We start from the raw sequence: 23,563 nt of genomic DNA, 5'->3' as shown, positions 1-23,563 counted from the left end.
TATTAACTCTCATGGGATGGATCAAGAGAGTTCAAGTGGTAGCTAGATGCCATAGTAGATAGAGAGTTGAAAATGAAGTCAGGAAAGACCTAAATTCAAATCCAGTCTTGGACACTTATTAGCTTTAGGAGCCTGAACAAATAATTTTTACCTCTGTCTCAGTTTCTTCATTTGTAAAAGAAAGGATAGTGGTGACATTGCCTCTTAGGGTTTTGAAGATCAAATATGATAAAATTTGTAAAGTGCTTCACAGACCTTAAAGCTCTTTATCAATGAGAAATAAATAAATGCCAGCTAGCTTACCATATTTGAAAGATGTACCTATAAACTTAATGTGGGTCAGCTGAGGATGAACCATCCAAGTTTGGAAAAATCATGGAGCGGATTGAACAGTCAGAGTTCACTAACTAATTTAAACAGAGGAGAGAATATAAACACTTCCAAAGTTACAGATTCCTGAAATTCTGAAGGGTTGGTTTTATTTAAAGCAAAAAGAAACAAAAATCTAATAAACAAACAAATAAATAAAAAACAAAACCAGGATCACCCAGGAGACAGAAAAACATATTCTCCCACAAGACCAACTCTTTCTGGTTAACTAATACTTACCTGTTTGGAGAGTAGGTTTCAGGCACATAGTACATATAGATGTTCCCTCTGGTTTTGCTTGCCCAGTGGTTGGCCATGTCAATAATAGGGCAGCTGATAAAATAGTCCCTGGAACAGGAGAGAGGAGAGATTCTGTTAGAGGCAATCTGGCTAATTACACCATGAATGCAGTAGCCTTTTCTAAAATAAACGATGTCTCTTTTTTTGAAAATAAAGACTTTTTATCAGTCCAAATCTGTGCTTTACCATGGTGGCTTTAGCACCATCTCAGTAGAACTGCTCTGCTCCCAACCCTCACTCTCACCCCACTTCTCCCCACCAAAACTGATCAAATGCTGAGCCCACACAGCAAGTCATTCCCAAGGATAAACAGGCACCCCTTTCTAGCCAAAATGTTTCCTGTTTCCTTTAGCTGCTTGTGTCCCCCACCTCCTACTGTCCTATATTGATTTTTCTGTGAACATGCTATCATCCTTGTATAGAATATAAGCTTTGTAAGGGCAAGTGTTGTTTGTCTTTGAATCCCCAGTGTCTGGCACATAGTTGTGCTTCAATAATAAAAAAATAATAATAATTGATAATAATGATATAAAGTTGTTTTGCAATTTATCTCTACAAGCTCATTTGATCCTTACAAAAACCCTGTGAAGTAATTGCTATCATAACCCCCATTTTACAGATGAGGAAACTGAAAGACAGAAGAGATTAAGTGACTTGCTCAGTTGAACAAAGCTAGTAAGGGTCTAAGACAGGATTTAAATTCAGGTTTTTCTGACTTGGATCCAGCACTTGATCCACTAAGTTAATTAGCTGCTTAATAGAGTGTTAGACTATTAGAGTATTGTACTTGAACCAGAATCTTAAATTCTACCTCACATTTTGATTACATGTGTGGAAAGTCTAATCATTTTGAGCTTCAGTTTTCTGAGCTGTAAAATGGAGTGATTGTAGCAGAGTTGTTGTGAGGATCAAATTAGTTAATTTATTTAAAACACTGGGAACCTTAATGGAATACGTAAATATTAGTCATTACAATTATTTTGAGGTGGAATCATATCACTTATATTTAAATAGTAGGTGCTCAATAAATGTTGACTGAAACATCAAGATAAAGGAGATCATTAATAGAGATCATTAAATGAGAACTGAATATGAGAATCAGTTTGGGGATGGTTATATTGGTTTGGTACTAGAGGAAACTGATAGGGTCAAAGTTCTAATATTCTATATAATTTGTTGGGTTACTGAGACAAAAATAGTGGGAGTAAATTTGTAATCTAATCTGAAGTATCTCTGGGGAAGAGGAAAAAAGCAAGCCAATAATAGAATATTTTTTGAGCATAGTGATATACATCTTTGTCCTGGTCACATCATTACATTCTGTGCTGGGTGTCACATTCTAAGCAAAGTTTTGATAAGCTGAGAAGATCTAGAGGAGGGAAGTCAGGTTGGTGAAATAAATTGAGATCATGCCATAAGAGAGTTGCTTGACAGAAAGGGGGAGTTTAAGCTGAAGAAAACAAAATTTAGGGGAAAGATCAAAGCTGTCTTTGAAGGACTGTCACATGAAAAAGAGATTATGTTGGGAGTGCAGAACAGGGAGAAAATAATAGAATTTTCAAAAAGGTAATTTTGGGCCCAATGGAAAGGAAAAAAACCATGAACAGTCATTCATAGAAACAAAAGTGGAAAGAGCAACCCTAGGGAAATAAAGGGGTCCTCATGACTGGAGATCTTCAACTGAAGGCTAGATGAACTTTTGTTGAGAATGGATTTGTTTGGATTTGTTGTATTAAAAATCTTCTAGGGTCATGATTCTAGGATTTAATATTATAGATTTGACATTACTGAAAAAGTGAGAAACTTAGAGTCAAAGATTTGGGTATAATTCCTGCCCCTGCCACTCTCCAACTTAAGCATCACTTAGTAAGTGACAAATTATATAAGCATCAATTTTCACATTTAGCAAAAAAAGGTTAATAATTCTTGCACTTCCCACCTCACAAAACTATTGTGGGAAAAGTGAAAAAAATTACCATATAAACATAATGTTGCTATTGCTATTATTATCAGTAGTAATATAAGACGTACATATATTATAGCAGAATGTACATGGACATTGTTTAAAATCCATTTTATGCTACTTATTAGTCATATGACCTTAAATGAAATCACTTTAATTTCTTAGATTAAGAGACTAAGGTGGGGGTGATCAAGAAAGACTTCATGTATCATATTTGAGTTGAATCTTGAAGGAATCAGGGATTCCAAGAGTTGGATGTGTGAAGGGAAGTCTTCCTAGAAGGAAGGTGGAAGATGACCACCAATTTCCCAGTCACCTAGGCGCAAAATACTCCTTGATTCCTGACTCTTTCTCATCCTTCCCCCAGATCCAATCTGTTGGAAGTCTTGTCAATTCTACTTTTATAATATCTTTCCTAAACACCCCTTTCTATCCTCTGACACAGTCACCACCCTGTTGTCACCACTTCATCATTTTGTGCTTGGACAATGACAGAAGTTTTCTGATTGCTTTGATGCTTTAAATTTCTCCTTACTCCAGTCCATTGTCCACTCAGTTGACATAGTCATCTTCCTGAAGAACAAGACCAACAGCATCACTCCTCTACTCAATAAACTTCAGTTCCTTCTGAATGCTTTGCTAAATGGATCAAATATAAAATCTTCCATTTAGCTTTTAAAGTTCATCATAATTTGGCCATTTCCTTTGGTCTCCTCCATGTTCAGTGACAATGATCTTCTAGCTGTCACCTTCATGAATTTTCACTCACTAACTTATATTGTTTGTCCTTTATTCTCAAAGAAAATTATGACATTAGGGAGATGATACAATGACATGCAAGTGAATTGAATTTCAGTGAAGAGGATGTTGTACAAAGTTGTCAGCCTCACTTTTCTCTTCTGGAGCCATTTGAGTCCAGCAGTCAGATATGGGTCAGGACAACTGGAGATGGCCTGTAATGTAGTGGAAGACCCTGACCTTTTTAATCTAGGTCTTTCCCAGGTCACAGTTAGTCTCAGTTTTACAAAATCTCCTAAACTTTAAACTTTCCCCCTGTTTCTGCCTGGCTCCCGTGACATCCTTCCTGTCTCAATCAAATCCTATGCTCTGCAAGAAGTCCTTCCCAGGTCCCCTTCATGCCTTCTGTCTGTGGTTGCCTCCAAATGACTATATATATTTTGTGATCTGCATGTTTTCTCTTCCATTAAATTGTGAGTCCCTTGAAAGCATGGACTATCTTTGCCTTTCTTTGTATCTCTGGTGTTTACCATAGTACTAGCACATAGAAAATTTTCTTTGGCTAAACTGAGATGGATCATGCAGAACTGATAGTATGTCTACTGGTGCAGATACATAGAAAATGATAGAACTATTCAGATGACCCAATGACCATACCCATCATTGTGGTCTGATATACCATCTACCATATGACTGGATCACCTAGGTAATAAGCAATGGAAGTGTGGTTTGAACTGAGGACCTCTGATCCCAAAGCCATTATTCTGCTATCCTATTGCTTTTTTTCCATAGTCTTTCTTCTCAGCAATGGAAGATATGTCAATCACCAAGGGGTGTGTTGTTGTGTTCAGCTCTATGACTAGATTTCCATCATATGGGGGCTCTTACACAGTTTGGTTTTACTGGGGTCCTTGAAAGACCTTCCTTCCCTTGGAACTCACAAGTGAGACAGAGAGAGGAGGGGAGAAAATTTGAGGGTCATGGCAGGAGCAAATGCATCAAGGCATGAGAAAGTGTAAGACAGAATCAGAGGGGGTCAGGAACAGACATGTCTGGTTACAGCAGGAGGTTCCTTTAGAAAGTGTTCAGCCTTCCCACTTCTGATCTCCTCCCAGGATCACAGCAAGTCTTTGGAATTGTTAGATTTCCACCCCTTAGGCATTCTGGATTCCTGCCAATCTATAGTTGTTACCTATACTCTGGGAAGAATGAATCAGTCCACAAAATTTGGCCTAGTAAAATGGACCAGATGGTGCATTTTACATGGTGTGTGTGTGTGTGTGTGTGTGTGTGTGTGTGTTTGTGTGTGTGTGTGTGTGTGCATTTTGTATGTGCCACTAACACAATTTCTTATGATAAGGATACTTGGAGTAAGTATAGAATTTTCCTACAAGATGAACCTGAAAAGATTATAAATTGCATTTAAAGCTGGATCTTAGGAATTATGTAACCCCCCCATTTTATAAATGAACAAAATGAGACACAGAGAAAGGATAGAAACAAGGTCACCCAGGTAATAAAGCAATGAAAATGTGATCTGAATACTGGGGAACTCTGACCCTAAAGCCACTATTCTTGCATTCTATTGCCTATTATGAGGGATAAGTGACTTGTCCAAGGAAACACAGTCAAGTGTCTGAGGCCAGATTTAAACACAGGTCCAGTGCTCTTTCCACTGCACCACCTAGCTGCCCATTTATCTATGTAGCTCTTGCCCAAATTATGCATGTTGACTACTTCCCTCCAGTTTGGCCTAAAATGACACCTTAGACTTAACTACTGGATTTATGGAAATGTTATTTTATAGTAATTGAATCATTACTTGTTGTCATGTCAATTCTTAGCTCCAGCTCCTTTCCCTTCATCTCAAAAAAATCCCACTACGCCTTACTAAGTATGGTCTTTTTCTCTTTATTGTCCCATGACTCAGGGCTAATGATTTCCATTTTACATTTCTGTAAGGATGGAAAAGGATGTATTGTTCAAGGTCAGTAATAAATAGCCCCAGGATGATAACTGCATAGCTTCTCAGTGTTTTACAATGGAAGAAGTACTAGTTTTGGAACTGGAAGTTCTGAGTTTAAATTCTGTCTCTGAAACTTACTATCTAAGAGAAAACTAGGAATAATGGTCAGAGTTCCTGAACTTGTTTGTAATCAAGGAGATCTAGACTCAAAGACTGCTTCTGGTGCAAGCTCTGTGACCACAGGCAAGTCATTTGAACTTCTGTGCTTCAGTTTCTTTATTTGTCAGATTGGCATAATGATACCTGTAGGGGTCAAAACAACCTCCCAGGAGTATTTTGAGGCTTAAATAAATATAGTGCCTGAAAAGCATTTTATAAACTTGAAAGCACTATATGCAGGCTGATCTATTATATTATTATTATTATTACTATTATTATTATTATTATTATGGCTGTTGCTGTAATTATTACCACTATCTGTGTGACCTGAGGAAATTCATTTAACCTCTTTAAGACTGTGAGCCTCTGTGAAGTTCAGGTTGGATGAAATGATCTTTAAAGGTTTTGTTGAACTCCAAACTTCACGTTCTCTTTAACAGAACATAGGAGATTCCCTATATTTCATTAATTAGACTTTTCAGAAACTGATCACATAGAATATCATGAACTTCAGGGAAAGTACCTTTTTTTCTTGTATAAAATCCCCTTGAGACTGTCAGTTCAGTAAGGGCAATGACACATCTTATCTAGGTCATTTTATCACTCCTTTCACTCAGTATGATGCCAGCTAGGCATTTATAAGATCAAACAAATGTTTGTTGAATTTAAGAGAATTATATTTATTAAAAAAGTCCATCACTACCTCCTTCCATCTGACCAAATTCTACCTCTCTTTCAAGGATCTTCTATGATTATAATCCTCTATGAAGCTTTCTTTTATCCCCCAACATTCCCCAATGCCCTTCTCTTCTGATATGGTACTCATAGTCTTCTCCCTACAAAGTTAACACTTAGATGTGAATGAGTTTTTATTCTTGTCTATTGTTTCATAGAAATTGATATCCCTTGGAACAGAAATCCTCAGTGTGGCCCATTGACTTCAAGAGGCAAACCATTCTGTCAATAGAATGTGCATGTTGTGGGTCTCCTGACTCTTTTGTCATAATTCCAGCTTAAACAATCAGTGTGCTTTGACCACATATTGAAAATGATAATACCATGCCATAAACAAAAATGATCTTAGAATTTGGAAGTCATACTCTTTGTGCTATTGTGAGCCAAGTCTGGAACTTAAAGTGACTGAATTTTAGGACAGAGTTCCTTTATATTTGTCTTATTTCCTAAACCCAAACCAACCTAACAAACATTATTAAGCATTTTCAATGAGCAAGACACTCTCCCAGGTGTAGGAGAGGGCAGAGGATATGAAGAGAAAAGCATAGTTGACAGTCAAAGGAAGCCATGTTTTATGAAAACTTTTTTACAAGGAGATTTTTTAAGACCACCCAGTGTGGTAGCAATCTTAGCCATTTCCACTAGGCAATGTGGTTGGAGTTGTCAACAGAGTTAAGTGTCCTTGCTCTAGTCCTTGCCAGTGGTGTTACCTTGGGTCATTCTAGCTTCCAGACTTCATTTTGCTTATTTTCAAAAAAAGAAAAATGATATTCACGTTACTTATCTTGAAGATTTATAATGAGGAAAGTTCTCTGTAAAATTGTAAAGTATCATAGAAATGGGTGTTATGAATATTACTTTTGTTTAGTCATTTCAGTCAAGTCTGATTCTTTATGACTCTATTTGGGATTTTCTTGGCAAAGATATCTTTTGCAGCTCATTTTACAGAGGAGGAAACTGACACAAGCAGGGTTAAGTGATTTGCCCAGGGTCTCACAACTATGAAGTGTCTGAGGACACATGTGAACTCAGTTCTTCCTGATTCCAGGTCTGGTGCTCTATCTACTCAGTCACCTAGCTGTCCAATAAGCATTACCCCTTAAAACAAAAGGTGATTTCATATACTCATAGGTATAGAGCTGCAAGGGATCTTAGAGGCCATCAAATGCAACTCCCCTATTTTACAGGAAACTGAGGCTGAGATAGTTTAAGTGAACTTGCCTAGGGTAACATAGCTAGTAAGTATCTTAGGTAAAATTTGAATCCAAGTTAATTTGACCTCTAAGACTAGAACTCAATCACTTGTGTTACCTATGATAGCACTAATACTTAGAATAAAATACAAGTTTTAAGACTGAGCACTTTTTTTTTTAAAAAAAAAGAAGCATTAAAGCGTGCCATCTTCAACAATCCTCTACCATGGGAAATACTGGGAAGAATGCAAATAGTTAATTTTCCATGCTGACTACAAAGCCCATCTTTTCTAACATCTCTGGGAAAAGCTGTTTTTGTGCCCTTCTGTACTACCCTTGGGCTGATGGAGACTACTTCATTGTTCTGTCAGAAATCTTCCTCATATCATGTACTCTGTGTCCAGTAAACATTTCCCCAAACCTTATGTCAAAGCTGTCATGCCCCAGATATGGACCAGAACCATCCGGCCCACTGAGGCATACCAAAAAAATGTTGAGATAAGAATGCTATCCAAATAATCAGCAAACTATCCTTGGCATGATTTCCTAAGCCACACTTCTTAGAAGCCCTCTCCAGTTCCTCATAGCTAATCCTCCTTTCCTTGTCTTTCCCTTTAAAAGTTCGATTTATCTTTCCACACATTGCTACTTTGTAGAATTCAGTCTGCTTGGAGAAATTATACCTTTGTTCAAAGTGTAAAAACACTTATTTGCCCCCCATTATTCTGGGTCCCTGGGTTTATGAATTTTTCACTCTCCTCAACCAGAAAATAAACTTTATCACTTTGGCTCACCCATCAATCACTAATTAATTGATCCACTTTCAGACTGTAGAATGCAACACCCTGGATGGTTCTAGTAGGTTGTCAAAACCTGTCACGATCTAAAACCAATTCTTCCTCCACTGGCTACAGTAGTAATCACAGCCTGGTCCTGATCTGGCTAAGAAAAGGAGCAGAAGGGGAACTATGAGCTTCCTGAAAGTGGAAATGAAATTACTGGATGCTGAATCAATCATAGCCACATTATTCCCATTTTGAACAGAGAGCAGGGTGAACTGTGGTAGAACAGGTGACAAGGGACAATAGAAAGGGGAAGAGGATGGAAGACACAGAAGCTAATCTAAATCTTATCCAGCTATGGCAAGAGAGGGTAGGGATCTTGGAGGAAGGAATCTTGGAGTGATCACTCCCAGAAGGGCTTCTTGAGATAGGGTTTGCTCTTGCAAGGAGAGTTTAGGTACATGAATGGTTCCCAAAGGGACAAACATATCAGAAACATTTCGTTTAAATGAAACTATAGGGAAAATAAATATTTAGTTCTCTGTGTGTAGGAATTTTTCAAAGAAATGAAACAATATTATCAAAATTTAATTTTTTATCATTAGAGAGAAATTATTATTAATATCGGAGAGATCTAGTATTTTTTCCCTTCTTCTTTGGAAATTAGGACAAAGTATAGTTCTCTGAAGGGTCAGGTGGATGATGAGATGAAATCTTAGAAATGCCACCCCACCCAACCAGAGAACCTTACAAAAAATTTAATCTTGGATGAATTCAGGTGTTTCATTAAACAGAGGGAGACTGCTTTTTGTCTAGATTTCCCTAGGCAAGCATCATCTGGATAAGAGATAAGTCTCTTGGTCCAAGCCTGAGTGATCAGTCATGATCCCCAAGCTCTAATTAGAATAAGCCCACCTCTCACTATAACATTCATTCTTCTGATTAATTATTAACTTATCAAAGTTGTTTGCCACCCTCAGGAACACACTCTCTGCCCAGGACAAATAAAGTGAGTTCCATGAGAAATCTTTGACATTCAAGAGTACCACTGACCCCTTTTATTAATTATATGCTAGCATGATTAATAAAATAATAAATTACCAGAAATTATGTTTCTTGGACCTTTTATATATCACAAACTTTTAAAAAACTGGAGCCCATATTTCCTTACTCCCAATAGAGAAATACAGTATAGCATTTAACCTTCTGGTGACAACTGATGTAGAAAGAAAAGTGTGGAAATTCAAATTAGGATACCTGAATACAAATACAGGCTCTGTTACTGACTACCTGTGTCAAATTGCATAAGTCACTTAAACTCTTTTGGCCTGTAAAATTAGGAGATTGGACTCAACCAAGGGCTATCAACCTTTATATCATGAACCCTTTCAGTAGTCTGGCAAAACTTATGGACCTTTTCTCTGAATCATGTTTGAAAGAAATGGCAAGCAGATGTCTAGGTCATTATGATACATACATACATATATATATACATATATGTATATATATACATATATATATGTATATGCACTTCTACATGTACATGTTTTCTCCTCTGTTAGAATGCATGCTTCTTGAAGGCAAGTAATGTTTCATTTTTGTCTCTGTATTCTCAGAGCTTAGCAAACTGTCTTGTTGATTGATCCTCCAACCTACTTCTTCTAGCCATGTGAACATGAGCAAGTCATTTCAACTCTAGTCCTTCCCATCTCTTCTGTGAAATGAGCAAGTTGAGCTAAAAGATCACTCAAGGCCTTTACAACTTTAAAATTCTATGCTTTTATCATACCAGTTGTACCCCACTATCCAAAAGACTATTATTTCTAATATAATGAGGATATGCCAAATCATTAATAACCATAATTAAAGTGGAAACAAGAATAAAAAACAAAGTGCTTTCATGCTTCATGACAATCACAACAAGCCACAGTCAATACAAACTTACTTTCTATTATTTCTTACCGAGTAGCATTTTCCAGTGCCCTGGAGAATGATGAGTAATCTTCAGTTGAATGCTCAAGGGAATAATACCATGTGGCTGCTGCTTCAATGCCGGCGTCTGGGTCTTCTCCTCCCAAGGAATTCTGAAGAGCTTGATAAAAGGCTGTTTTGCTACTGGTTCTGCCTTGACTCTCTTCAAATTTCTTAAAAAAAATTTTTTTAAAAAAAAGGACAAAATTATGACATATCTGAATTGAAATAATCTAATTCAAAAGCTCCCCAGCCCTCTGTCAACTGTCTAAATTTAACAGACCCTCAGTCTGATCAGTTTTTCTAATCTCACAATTCTCCTCAGCTAGTGTTTAAAGGGGGCATGATCTCTTAGCTAAAGTGATTTTATTAGGTGAGTGGAGGGCTCAGATAATGGGTGTGTGTTTGTGTGTGTGTGTGTGTGTGTGTGTGTGACAGTGCTACCACCCTCTGTTCATTTTTGGATACCCCATTTTAAGATGCTCATTGACAATCTAGAGCAATTCCAGAATAGGGCCATAGGATGATCAAATCATAGATTTGCACCTAGAAAAGATTTCAGAGGCTATCTATTTCCTCCATATATCCTCTTTCTTCCCAAATCATTCACTTAGGTGACCCAATAGATGGAGTTTTTAAGCTTAGACTTCAGAAGACCTGAGTTCAAATACAGCCCTGGGTACTTCCTATCTGGGCAAATCACTTAATAGCTTTCTGTCTCAGTTTTCTTATTTGTAAAAGAGAATAATAATAGGAGCGCTTACATCATGGATCACTGTGAAAACCAAATAATTCAAGTGCTTTGAAAATCTTTTGTTCATCTTTGTTTAGTATTTTTCAGTTATATCTGACTTTGTTGACCCTCATTTAGAGTTTTCCTGATAAAGATGCTAGAGTGGTTTTTCAGTTCCTCCTCCAGTTCATTTGATAGATGAGGAAATTGAGACAAATAGGGTTAAGTGACTTGATAGGAAATGTATCCTTAATATAAGTGTCTGAGACCAAATTTGAACTCAGGAAGATGAGTCTTCCTGGTGCCAGGTCCAATGCTCTATCCACTAGGACACTGAGATAACATTTTGAAAATATTTTAAGTGACATATAAATGCTTGCCATTATCATCACACACACACACACACACACACACACACACACACACACACACACACACACACGGCAAGGCAAGCCTGAATCAAAGAAGGTGCTCTGCTCTTTGAGTGAAGCAGAATAATAGTAGTTCATGCATCTAAGGAACATAAAATGAATCCAATAAAACTCATATGCTCCAAGGTGACAGGGTACCCATGTATCACCTTGAAAATACTATGGTCAACCTGGCAAAAGACTTTAGGTGATGGTCTTTAATCATCAGGAACATGGTATAGTGGCATCAGAGAAGAAGGGAAGAGGGAAACAATCATTTATTAAAAGCTTGTTCTGTGCTTTACAAATTATCACATTTGATGCTCACAACCACCCTGGGAAGTGGGTGTTATGATTACCTCCATTTTTATAATTGAGGAAACTAAAGAAGGCAGAAGTTAAATGGCTTGTCCAGGATCACACAACTAGTAAGTGTTTAAGGTCAAGGTCTGAGGTCAAGTCTTCTAAATTTCAGACCCAGTGGTCCATCTACTATGTCACTTAATCATACCTCTGTTGCTAGTTAGTGGTATAACTTTAGGCAGTTTCCAAGGTTCTGAGTCTTAGTTTCTTATCCTTAAAATGTCTTTTTTCTTTGTATCCCTCCCCCCCAAGCCCCCATTGCTTAGACCAGGACCTAACACTTAATAAAATACTTATCTAGTGGGAAAATATTCTTAATTTTGTTTGCCTCTACAAGGACCCTCTGAAGAACTTTCCTGAAGAAATTTTGATTTGATTATGAGACGTGGGAGACTGGCATAGCGAGCCTGAATCAAAGAAGGTGCTCTACTCTTTGAGTGAAACAGAATAACAGTAGCTCAGAAAAAACACAAGATGTCAAATTTAGAGACATCTCTACTCCAAATGTCCATATAGACTATTTGTGTCTGACCTACAGTAGAACCTTCTGAGTTTGTATTGGTCTAATCAATCACAGTTGAACACACTAATACCTTGACTCCAATGTAGTGATGTCATTTTTATCCTCTTTGAGAATGAAGAACAACTCATCCATTCATCCATCCATCCATCCATCCATCCATCCATCCATCCATCCATCCATCCATCACCTAGACCAGATCTATGTTTTCATTGATATAAGGAGTCCTTATGAAGAAGTCCTTCTACCAATTCAGATCAGGAAGGTCTTCACAACTTATAGTGAATTGCTTAAAGCACTGAGAAGTTAAGTGATTTTCCCATAGTCATAAAGCTAGCCTCTATCAGAGACAGGACTTGAAATCCAGTCTTATTGACTTTGGAGACATCTCACTAGCCTCTCAGCCACCATGATTTCTCATTTCTTGCATATCCTTCTAAATTTCTTAGCAAGCTCTCCAAGACTCCAGGATTATGACAAGCAGGTTAGAATTAAGTAGCTTATAACTCCCCAAGATGTTTGCTGTCACTAAACACAATTGATTTTATAAAGTACCACATCTGGAGCCCAGGTTGAAATTGAAATGCCTTTTTCTCTTCATGCATTTTAAAATTATACATTAAATACAACAGAACAGCTTTAAAACAAAATTAACAGGTAATCCAGATCACTACCGCTGGCTCCTACTCCTAGGAGGTACTAGAAGCTCCCTTAAGGGGTTCAGGGGCTTAAGAGCTACCTTGGCATGGAATAAAGAGTATGAAATGTCAATTGTAGTCCTGACTTTACTGCTAACTAGTTAGGTGAATTTTGTCAGAGCCATAACAAGATTCTCTCACATTTAGACTAAATTCTATTTGGTGAAAGAGGTAGGAGGTGTGGAGTGGCAGCTGCACAGATGGACCTGGGAGAGACAGTTTGACCATGAGTGTCATCCTATTGCAGAGGGCAGCAGACTCTCCCCTCCTTTCTTCCCCAACATTCACTGGTCCTCTTACCCCCTACCAGAATTCATCTTCTTCCCTAAAGAGACATGGGTAAAAAAAAAGTATTCAAGATATGGTGATGAAATGCCACCTCTCCAAATGGGTGCCAGTTACTTTAGATATTGTGATGAATTACTGTAGGCAACATTTTTGTCCCTTTGATTGGAGGAGGCTTCATTGAGGAGAGGACACTTGTGCTGGACCCTCCCTGCCTATTTGCCAGTCTGTGATGAAGCCAAGGAAACCATCTGATCTCAGGTCTGGTCAACACCTGTTACTGCCTCCCTTGCTGTAGCCAAAGGAGGAAATCAGTTCTTGACCCCAATCTGTCAAGAGAATCTCAGCAGGAATATCCACATCTGATCTTGTCCCAGTTTGCCAAGAGAGCTCCTCTGAAGAACAAACATGCTCTGGACCTGGGCCAAGCTCTGTGCTTCCATGATTCACATTGGTCTATATGGAACCTAAGCTTTTCAGCTGGTGCTTGATCGTTTCAGACTCACCTTCCATGGAATCACACACTTCTAAACATGCACCTAAAATGTGTGCATTTTATATATCATCTACATTTATGTCAAAGGTCTCACTTTGGGCTTCCTTAAAAGAGAGGTTACATCAGAACAAAAATAACACCACCACCATCTGATATTTGTACTGTGGTTCAGAGTTCCAAAATCCCCGTTCTAAGGGGGACAAGATGATAGCTTCCCTCCCTAACCTCAAAACAATGTATAAAGATTGCCAATCTCAGAGCAAGTATTTGTTAAAAGCAGAAGTTCCTAATCTTGAAGAAAGATAGATTTCAAGGGATAGGTCTATGGACTTGGGAAAAAAAACAAAGATTTTAATTTCTTTCTTTTTTTTTTTTAGGTTTTTGCAAGGCAAATGGGGTTAAGTGGCTTGCCCAAGGCCACACAGCTAGGTAATTATTAAGTGTCTGAGACCGGATTTGAATCCAGGTACTCCTGACTCCAAGGCCGGTGCTTTATCCACTGTGCCACCTAGCCACCCCAAAGATTTTAATTTCAATATAATTAGCTCCTTTGGCATTTAATGTATATTATTTTATATATTTATAAATATTATTCTTGAAGGGATCCTTAATGTTATGGGAAAATAGATGGCTTTGGAGGCAAAGCATGTGATTTGAAATCCTTCCTACTTGTATGACCTTGGGCAAATAATTTAAACTCTCTGGGCCATACATTTCTCATCTGGGGTGGGATTAGGGAGTGAGTTGGGCTAGTTGATGATATAATCATCATCATCATCATCATCATTATATATAAAATGTTTTAAAACTTTCCAAGTCTTTATACATATTATCTCATTTTTATCCTCATAATAGTTCTGGAAGGTTAATGCTATTTCTCTCCCCATTTTCAGGTCACATTTGAACTCAGTACTTCCTTACTCTAGGTCCATCCTTCTATTAATTGTATTTATAAAAACCCTTCCAGGTCTAAATCTTTGATCCTATGAATAGATAAATTATTTCCCCATATGTATATTAGACCTATATTTTCCTCCTTGCAATATCTAATCATTGTTTCTTGTTCTGCCCTTGGGGTCAAGCAGAATATGTTTAATTCATCCTGACATGATAGTTCTCCCTATCCTTGAAGAAGTTCCCATTTACCCTAGTCTTCTCTTAAATTCATATTTAATATATAGAGAGGTTTGCAGATGAAATAAAACATTATTCTTGCTTTTAGAAAGTTTATATACTAAAAAAAGGGATGGCATCTCTCAAAAGTTGAAATTGTAAAACTAAAGCCTGGGGTAACATAAAAATGATGATTTAATGCTATTCATGCACAAGCAATCCCTAATTTTTTGCTTTCAGATCATTCTATTCAAAGGGCAGAACTCAGGCCAAAGTGTGGAAGTTATAGGAAGTCAGACAAATTTCGGCTCAATAGGCAGAAGACATTCCTAACAATTAGACTGCACTCAAAGTGGAATGAGCTACCTTAGCAGTTAATGAGATATTTACCACTGAATCAATCAAGAGGCATTTTTAAGTACTACCATATGCCAAACACTGGAGGTATGAATACAAAAAGTGAAACTGTCCCTAGAAGATAAATGACCATTTGAGAGAACTGCTACAGAGGACCTTCCTGGATCAGATAGCTGGAATGACTTGGCCTCAGTTACTTAGAAGGAACTTCCCACTGTGAGATTCTATAATTTGACAAATGTATATGATGGATTTCTTAGAAAACACAATAAATATACAGTTGCTGGCCCACAATAGGCACTTAAAAACAATTGTTGAATTGAAATGAATACAATATCATTTCTTACCACCCCACCCCGACTAAAATCTTATTTTGATGCTTCATTGTGATTTGAGGTGACCTTGTATTCTGGAAGGTTATGCCAATAGAGCATAATGCTGGGGAAACCTGAACAAGCCTGGTAGGAGACTCATTTGCCATCTGAAGACTAACCTAGATAAATTCAATGAGACTCATTACCAGAAGGATAACTACTATTTGATGGATATGGGGTTTTTTTTGGTCACAGTAACTTATAAAATGAACTAAAATGGTGTGGAGGAATTGGCATTTGGGTTTGTCATAGGGTATATCGAAAGGAGAGAAATTACAGAAGTATAGATTTAGAGCTGGAAGGACCTTAGAAGTCATCTTGTTCAAGCCCTTCATTTTTAGAAACCCAGAGACACTATCCCTGGATCAAACTGTGACTTCAAATCCAGTAATCATTCCCATTGTACCATGCTGCCTCGAAGCACTGAAGTCTTAGTCTGATTATTATTATAATGATTCTTGCTAAGAATGGCCTCCCTAGAGCCCTAGCAGCTAAGGCTCATTCTAAGTTTGGGTTTTTAATGCAGCTAATCATTTACTCTGCATGGGCAGGTTTAAAGGAACTAGCCCCAATCTAGCCTGTTGTAACATAGGGGCATATGGGGAAGTTTTGGGGTGGCAGAGATTCAGTAGCAAGAAAAATTCACCTAGTCTAACTGACTGATGCCTGGCAAAGAGAAGGAGCACAGATGCCATTGCCGGCATAATTAGACAGCCAGTGGGCCCTTCCTCAGGATTCCCACGTGACTCCATGCTATGACTTTTGCAAGATGTAATTATGAGGAGTATCTGCATTAGGCAAGAGTTTTGTTTTAGACTGTGGTTTATAAAAGGATCATTAAGATACTGGCACATCCTTTGTGTGAGAGGGTGAATGTTTAAGTCCTGCTATTAATAGACCCAAAGAGAAATCAAAATCATTGGAAAACATCAAGAAAATAACAATTCCACAGATTTCTGCCAATCAGCAGCCCCACAAGTAATGAGATCTCAAGGAATAGCATCAGTCAGACCCCCAAGGAGAAATGCAGTTCCTGCTTACTCTGGACCAGAGTTAAGCTGTGCTGGGCTTTGTTCAAGGAGCTTGATTAGAAAGCCCTTTGCTCTACCAATGATTTTACCTTTAATTAATTCCGAGAACAATAACATCCCCTTTGACAAGCTTTCGGGCTATGAACTCATCGGACTGAACTGATTTTTTTTTGCCGCATCAAGAGGGACAGAGCCTTTAATTGGCAACAATAGTAAGCTGAAAAGGGCCTTCATTTGACGGAAGAAGAAATTGAGACTCAGTATCACATGAGATAATTCACATTAAAGAAATTTGTTCTTATGTTATATATAAATGCTAGGTGCTAATATTGATGTTCTTATTCTAATTCTTACTATTGGCAGATATAGAAAGAGGAAACAGGATTATCAAACTAGATTGGCAAAATGGATAGTAGTGGATTTGAAGCCAGGAAGTTCAAACATAGTTTTAACATTTACTATCTGGGTGACCTTAGCAAGTCACTTAACTTTTCTCAGTAGCAATTTTCTCATCTGCAAAATGGGGCTAATATTAACGCCTCCCTCCCAGAGTTGTTGTGAGGATCATCTGCTTTGCAAATCTTAAAACACTATAAAAATACTAGCTAGTATTTCCCTTACACAGCAGACCTTTCAAGTTGAAGGGAATAGCTTCCCCCTTCTTAAACCCCCTCACCCCTGCAACAATACACAGAGATTACCAACCTGGGAGCAGGTGATTGCTAAAGGGTTCATGATTTCTTGAGGAAAAGGATCAGAGTGGGATGGCCTGGCACACTGGTAATGACATTCCTGTAGGGTTCATTGGTCTTATGATCTACGTGTAGAAAAATAATCTAAAATGCTTTCTTGTTGATTAAATGTTTTAATAGCTATCACTGTTTTTGATCCTGGCAATAATCCCATAAAGGGATGAAGAGAAGGGATTCTTATTATTTCTCATCTTACAAATGAGGAAACTGAGGTCCAGAGAATTAACACAATTTTTCCCTTATGTCCCAGTGGCAGATGGGGTAGTACCCTGGGTCCCAAATCCCAAGTCTTTCCAAAAGACCATGTTGTACACTTAGAGGATTGGTAGATAGACTGAGTTGGCAGAATCCACCCAGACAGGCTGTCAGTAACCAACAGTGGAAAAATGTTCTACCCCAGCCAAGTAGAAATTTAGAAGTAGAGAAAGTGGGAGTAGGGTGTAGGGAAAGTTGCTCCCATCTGAATCTATAGGACCCTGTTGCCAATACTTCTCTTACTCCATAAGGAAATCAGTAAGTTTGACTTTTGTTAATAGAATGGAAAACAGACCCAGGGAGGGATAGGCAAGATGTTAGAATATACTAATGATGAGCGTCAGAAATAAAAATTTCTAAAACCTGGCCAAGATCTTAACGGCTTGTATTACTGAAAAATGGAAAACATTATGATATGCAAAGGCACTGGAAGAGACATAAATAAGAACCCGAGCCATCATTATACCTGTAGAGTCATAGGTGTATGGTTTCTACCATTTTCAAACTGGGGACCATGGACAAATAATTTCAAAACACATATTCTTAGCTTCCTCATCTGTAGAATAGAAATTTGATACCTTTTTTTTTTTACCAAACTCACAGGAATGTTGTGAAGATCAAATGAGATAATTTATGAAAGTTCTCTCTCTTTTCCCAGTGCTCCACTGGGAATTCCATTTTCCTGTATGTGCTATTCTCTCTATCCTGCTCTTTACCCTCCAATGGTGGTAGCTCCATATCTAGTAAACTAACATAATACATGATGAGTATTTGGATTCTAAGAGAAGAAGAAAGGCTTAACCCAAAGGACTGACTCTCTAATGGTGGAATCTTATGTACTCTGTCACAGTGAGTAGGATAGAGATTCCGGTGTTGGTACCCTTCAGAACACAGTATGTGGGTGATCTATTTGCCTACAATTAAGGGTTGGTTAGGTTGCATACAGAGGTATAGGGACACAGATCACACATGGAAGAGACTCAAAACATGCGGAAAAGTCCTCCATGTTGTAGGCCAGTAATATTTGGTACATTAGGAGAGATAGTCTTTGCAAATTTCTATGACTTATAAAATTACTTTGGTAGAAAGCTTTCTGTACATGAGCCACTTCCTACTTGGCTATGTTCCTCAGATTCTAGTCCATTTTGGGGTCCATATTAGAAGTGGTTCTGGTTTGGAATGACATAATTAGAACCTATGTTCCATTGACATGGTCACTGGGAATCTCCACAATATAGCAAAGCAACATAGGAGGACTTTAGTGAAAGAAGATTCAAGACAACAGCACCCCGCCCCCCAAATAAATCAAGGACAGAAACGATTTATGCTACATGGAAGGCCCATTTTTGAATAAGCTATCCAATTTCTGTCTCCATATTAAGTGAGGCAAAGGGATTTGAGCGAAGGGATAGGCAAAAATTTGAAAAACAGGTCCTCTAAGCTATGAGCCCAAAGCAGGTGATCACTAAATATTTATTATATAAAATTGAAACTATAATGGAGGCACGACCTTTTTGTCTAGAGAGGAAAAAGTTAAAGAATGGTTTGTCCTTACTTTCCAGTATTCTAAGTGTGAGCTGAGGAGGGATGCTGACTGGCTGTTCTCCACTGTGACAGATGGCAGAACTAGAGGAAATGGGCTTTAGATCAAATCAAATAAGTTAATGTGTGTAAAGTGCTCTGCAAGCCTTAAAACCCTATATAAATGTCAGCTATTGTTATTATCATTATTTAAATAACACTGAAAGAGTCTGGTTAGGCATAATGAAGGACCTAAGAGGGGGGGTCCAAACTGGAACTGCCTGCCAAAGAGAGACTAGGAGTCTCCTCCTCTAGAGATTTCTAAAGACAAGATAACCTAGATCTGCTGGAGGAAGTGGGGGAGGGGGAGTGGACCCAAGGACTTGTGAAGGCTCTTTCTAGCCTGGTATTTATTTCATTCTTGGAGAAATACAGAGCAAACGTCACCTGCAGGTGACCTGGATACACTTTGGCATTGTACTAGATAACGTTCAGACTCATTAACCCAGCACTCAAGGTCCTTTACAATCTGTCTCCAGCCTACCTTTCCAATTTTCCCTCCCTCCCTATATATAATGTAGGGCTACTCTGTTCTGTTCAGAATGGCTTCCTTATTAGACTCCTCCTCCAACTCTGCCAGAAACACCTTAGATTTCACTCGGTCTACACCTTTATCTACTTTTTAAAGTGATTTAAAACGTCACTTTTTCCTTGTCAGTTTTGTACATGCCAGTCCACATTGATCTTTCCCTTCTCTGAACACCTTCTGTACTTAATACATGGGATAGGCTCATTCTATTTGATCTCATAAGGCAAGATGAGAGAAAATGGATATAACATAAAAACCTCAAACGTCCTATTACCATTATCCAAGAGTAAAATGAACTGCCGTAGGAATTAGTGGGATCCTCTCATTGCAAGCAGAGGCCACCTATTCTCTGTGTTCCATAGAACATTTTTGCTCAGGTATGGATTGGACAGATGCTTTTGGAGGTCCGTTTCAACTCTGCGAGTCTGGCTCGAAGAAAAATGTCACTAAGTGAGCTAGAAAGTGTCACTCAATGAGCTCAATTCCTTTGCAGGAATTGCCTTTACTAGTTTGCATCATTGGCTATTTTTCTTGGGGCACATTTTCCCTTGCTAGTCTGTCTGTTTCTTGAAGGCAGGAACTTTATCTTGCACATCTTTTCATTCCACCTGACTGCTTCCTTACCACCATGACATAGCGCAGATTGTCTTTCAGTATTGATATGTGTAGATAAAAATGAGTCTGTAATGTAAAAGGAAGGGAGCTTATAAAACAAAGTCCATTTGACCAGTTGAAAAGTCATGTCTTAAGGTTTGTGTAGTGCTTTTCTCACAATGAGAAAGAGGAAGAATATGAGAGTATCATTTCCCCCATTTTATAGATCAGTAGACTAGAGATTAGTGCCCCTTGTCCAAAACTTTGGAATCTTGTAACAGCTCTGTAAGTGTGCACAGTACCAACCCCACCCATACCTTTGGTATATTGAAGATCTCCAAATCCATTGATCAGTTTGAGGGGAGAGGGGATGAAGGGGTCCTACACCTTTGTGTGAGTCTCGTTCCCTTCTCTTGGATGCACCCAAATCCTGATCCAAATCTCTGAGGTAGCCCTAGGAGTCTGTGACTTTGTGACTTAGGGTCCAGTTTTCTATCCTGGATTTCTTTAAGAAATGGTCACCTGTCAGAGTAGTAAGGTGCCAGCTCACCCTGGAGACAGCTGGCAGGTAAGGCTGTTCTTGCACAGCCTCCACAGCTCCCATCATGGCAACACCACCAGCAGGGGATGTTGTTGCTGGAGCAGTTTGGGATCCATTGGACACCAGGTAGCAGTCAGAGGTGTCCCTTCACTCTGCTTGAATTTCTTTGCAGGAATTGCCTTCATACCACGCTAACTTTGTGAGTCTCTGTGTCTGTCTCTCCACCCCCACCCCCACCCCATGCCTCAGAGCAGGCATCTAAGAGCCGCTCTCCAAAGGCTTTTGCTTTGTGGATGCTGTTTTTTTTTTCCTGGTGAGACAAGGAGAGCGTGAGCCCCAAAGCTCCGCATGAAGCCTAGGTACTGTTTCCCGACTTCCAGCAGCTCCAACTTGCTCCCCAAATTTCCTCCTCGCCCACATACCCTTCCTTGCCTGGACTGGGATCAGGTCCACTCCATGGCTAAGCCCAAGGGGAGAGGAGAATCTGTTTCAGATTCTCTCAGATCCGATGCACTTGGAGGGAAAAGGTAGCTCATTCCCTTTGGAAAGAAAGCTGCTTTCCATCATGTAAATGAATGTAGGCAGACTGTCAATTTCACAGGCAAACGAGAGAGAGAGAGAGAGAGAGAGAGAGAGAGAGAGAGAGAGAGAGAGAGGAGTGAGAGAGGGGGAGGGATGAAGGGAAGCAGAGAGAAGACAGAGAGAGAGAGAGGAAAAAAAGGAGAGAGAATGAGGAAAGAGAGGAGCTAGAAAGAAAAAGGAAGAAAGGAAAGAAAGGAGAGACAGGAGATAGAATAAAACAAGAGAGAGAAAGGAAAAAAAAAGAAGAGAGGGAGCCCAACCACACAGACAACAGCTGATCAAGAATTCCAATAGGAAGCTGTTATTTCAGATAAAAAGACCCCTCCAAGGAAAGTGAGCCCTTCGAGGCAATTCAGGCAGCCCTGATACTCAGCAGGTAGGTAATTAACTTTTCTCTGTGTCGCCAGGATTCATTAGGCACCAGCTCCCTGTGAAGTGATGCTCACTGGCCTGTGGGTCTTCACACAGGCTTTAACTCTCCCCCCCTCCTCGCCTCAGCCCCGATCTGGTGGAAAGCTGCTCAGTGTAGGCATGCACTCTGATGGTCTTTGCCTGTCTAAGCCGGAGTGAGATACTGTGGGCCTCACTTACACTTCCCCCTCTTTGAATAGGGCAAGGTGGTCAGAACTTGGGGGCCGGGATTTTTGGTTCTAGGCTCTGGTTCTAAACTAAAGGCATAGGTGGTACCTTCTGAAAGTTGGCAGAAGAATGAAATTCGTAGGAGTGGGGGAAGGCAGAGGATGGGACTGGACTTTGGTTCAGAAATTGGTTTTGGGATGACCACAGCAGCTCGGTGACTATCCCTTCTCTGCTTTGCCTTTCTTTGGATAACGCATCACAGCAGGGGAAGATTGCTTGGCTCTCTTATGGATTAAGTAAAATTCACTTGGGCTTCTCCAATTCTGAAGATCTGAACGTCTCCCTGCTCAAGCCAAGAACATCTGCTCCATCATTTTTGTTCTTGGGGTCCATCAAAGCCCCAGGTGGCTGTCTGGGGCCTACGGGCAAAGGCTCCCTGACCAATGTGCTCTCCAATCACCCTTTGGCAGTGTCACAGCAAGCACTAGCAGAGTCCTCCTGGCTGCTTGAGAATAACCTATCTTTGGTGAGTGTCTTACTCTGTTTTTCTGTATCTGGCATCTATACCTATTTGAGTAACTGGACGGGGCTGGGGAGGGCAGATCTACCTACACAGGTGAATCAAATTATGAGGATGCTTAAGCTAAAGATAATCTCTTGAAACTGGAAGGAGATGGATTTTTTTGTGAAAAAGTAAAGAGTGGGTATCTGACCTTTGATAAGCCACTTAGAAATTATATAATGTGAGAGTTGAAATGGACTTTGGGGTTATCAAGTCTGCCCCCCCCATCTTACCGATGAAGATAAAGTGACTTGCCTGAGTTCATACAAAGAGCTAGTAGCATGATCAGACTAGAATCCCATTCTCTCATTTCTCTGTTTACTTTCTATGGTCCAATGAGATGGGCTAAAAGAGGTCGTGCTGAATCCTTCATTAGTTTTCTTTTCTAGGGATATGGGACTTGAACCTAATGAACTCTAGAGTCTCCCCAACCCTGAGTCTTCAAGGATTCAGGATATGATGTATAATAGTGGCCCAAGTCCTGGTGACAAATTCTCAGCTAAGGCTGAACAATCCAGATGTATGTTTGCTTTTAAGTTGGTAGAGGACCTCAATGGGCACCCAAATGATACAGTGATTAGAATGCAAGAAAACTCACCTTTATGAGTTCAAACCTGACCTCAGACACTTTTTAGTTGTGTGACCCTGGGTGAGTCACTTAGCCTTCTTTGACTCAGTTTCCTCATCTATAAAATGATCTGGAGAAGAAAATGGCAAATCCCTCCAGTATCTCTGCCAAGAAAAACCCCAAAGGGATCACAAAAAGTTGGACATGACTGAAACTGAACAACAAAAATGTCCCGACACAGAAACAAATCCCCTTAGTAGAAAATATGGTATGAAGAGCAGGGTGGATGACAGGAGAGTATTTATGTTGAAGAATTAGTCTTGAGTGGAAAGAGCACTAGATTTGGAAACAATGGTCCTGAGTTCAAAATCCAGGTCTGCAACTATAGAGTTATATAGATCTATAAAACTGGGAGAGACCTCAAATATCATCTAGTCAAACTTGTTTTTTTAGGGGAGGTTTAG

General features: G+C 39.2%; 1 protein-coding gene across 1 annotated transcript in view; it reads right to left on the bottom strand.

Moving 5' to 3' along the window:
* The window catches only part of TG (thyroglobulin), a 369,651-nt gene that overhangs the window by 25,265 nt on the left and 320,823 nt on the right, over positions 1–23,563 (bottom strand). The window contains exons 44-45 of the mRNA XM_074202133.1: positions 10,168–10,349; positions 610–717 (exon numbers count right to left, since the gene is read on the bottom strand). Coding sequence (XP_074058234.1) covers positions 610–717; positions 10,168–10,349 — 290 coding nt within the window. The remainder of the gene's footprint in view (positions 1–609; positions 718–10,167; positions 10,350–23,563) is intronic.

This window comes from Macrotis lagotis, chromosome X, assembly GCF_037893015.1.
Source record: "Macrotis lagotis isolate mMagLag1 chromosome X, bilby.v1.9.chrom.fasta, whole genome shotgun sequence".
NCBI lineage: Eukaryota > Metazoa > Chordata > Mammalia > Peramelemorphia > Peramelidae > Macrotis > Macrotis lagotis.
This window is presented reverse-complemented; position numbering and strand designations above follow the sequence as displayed.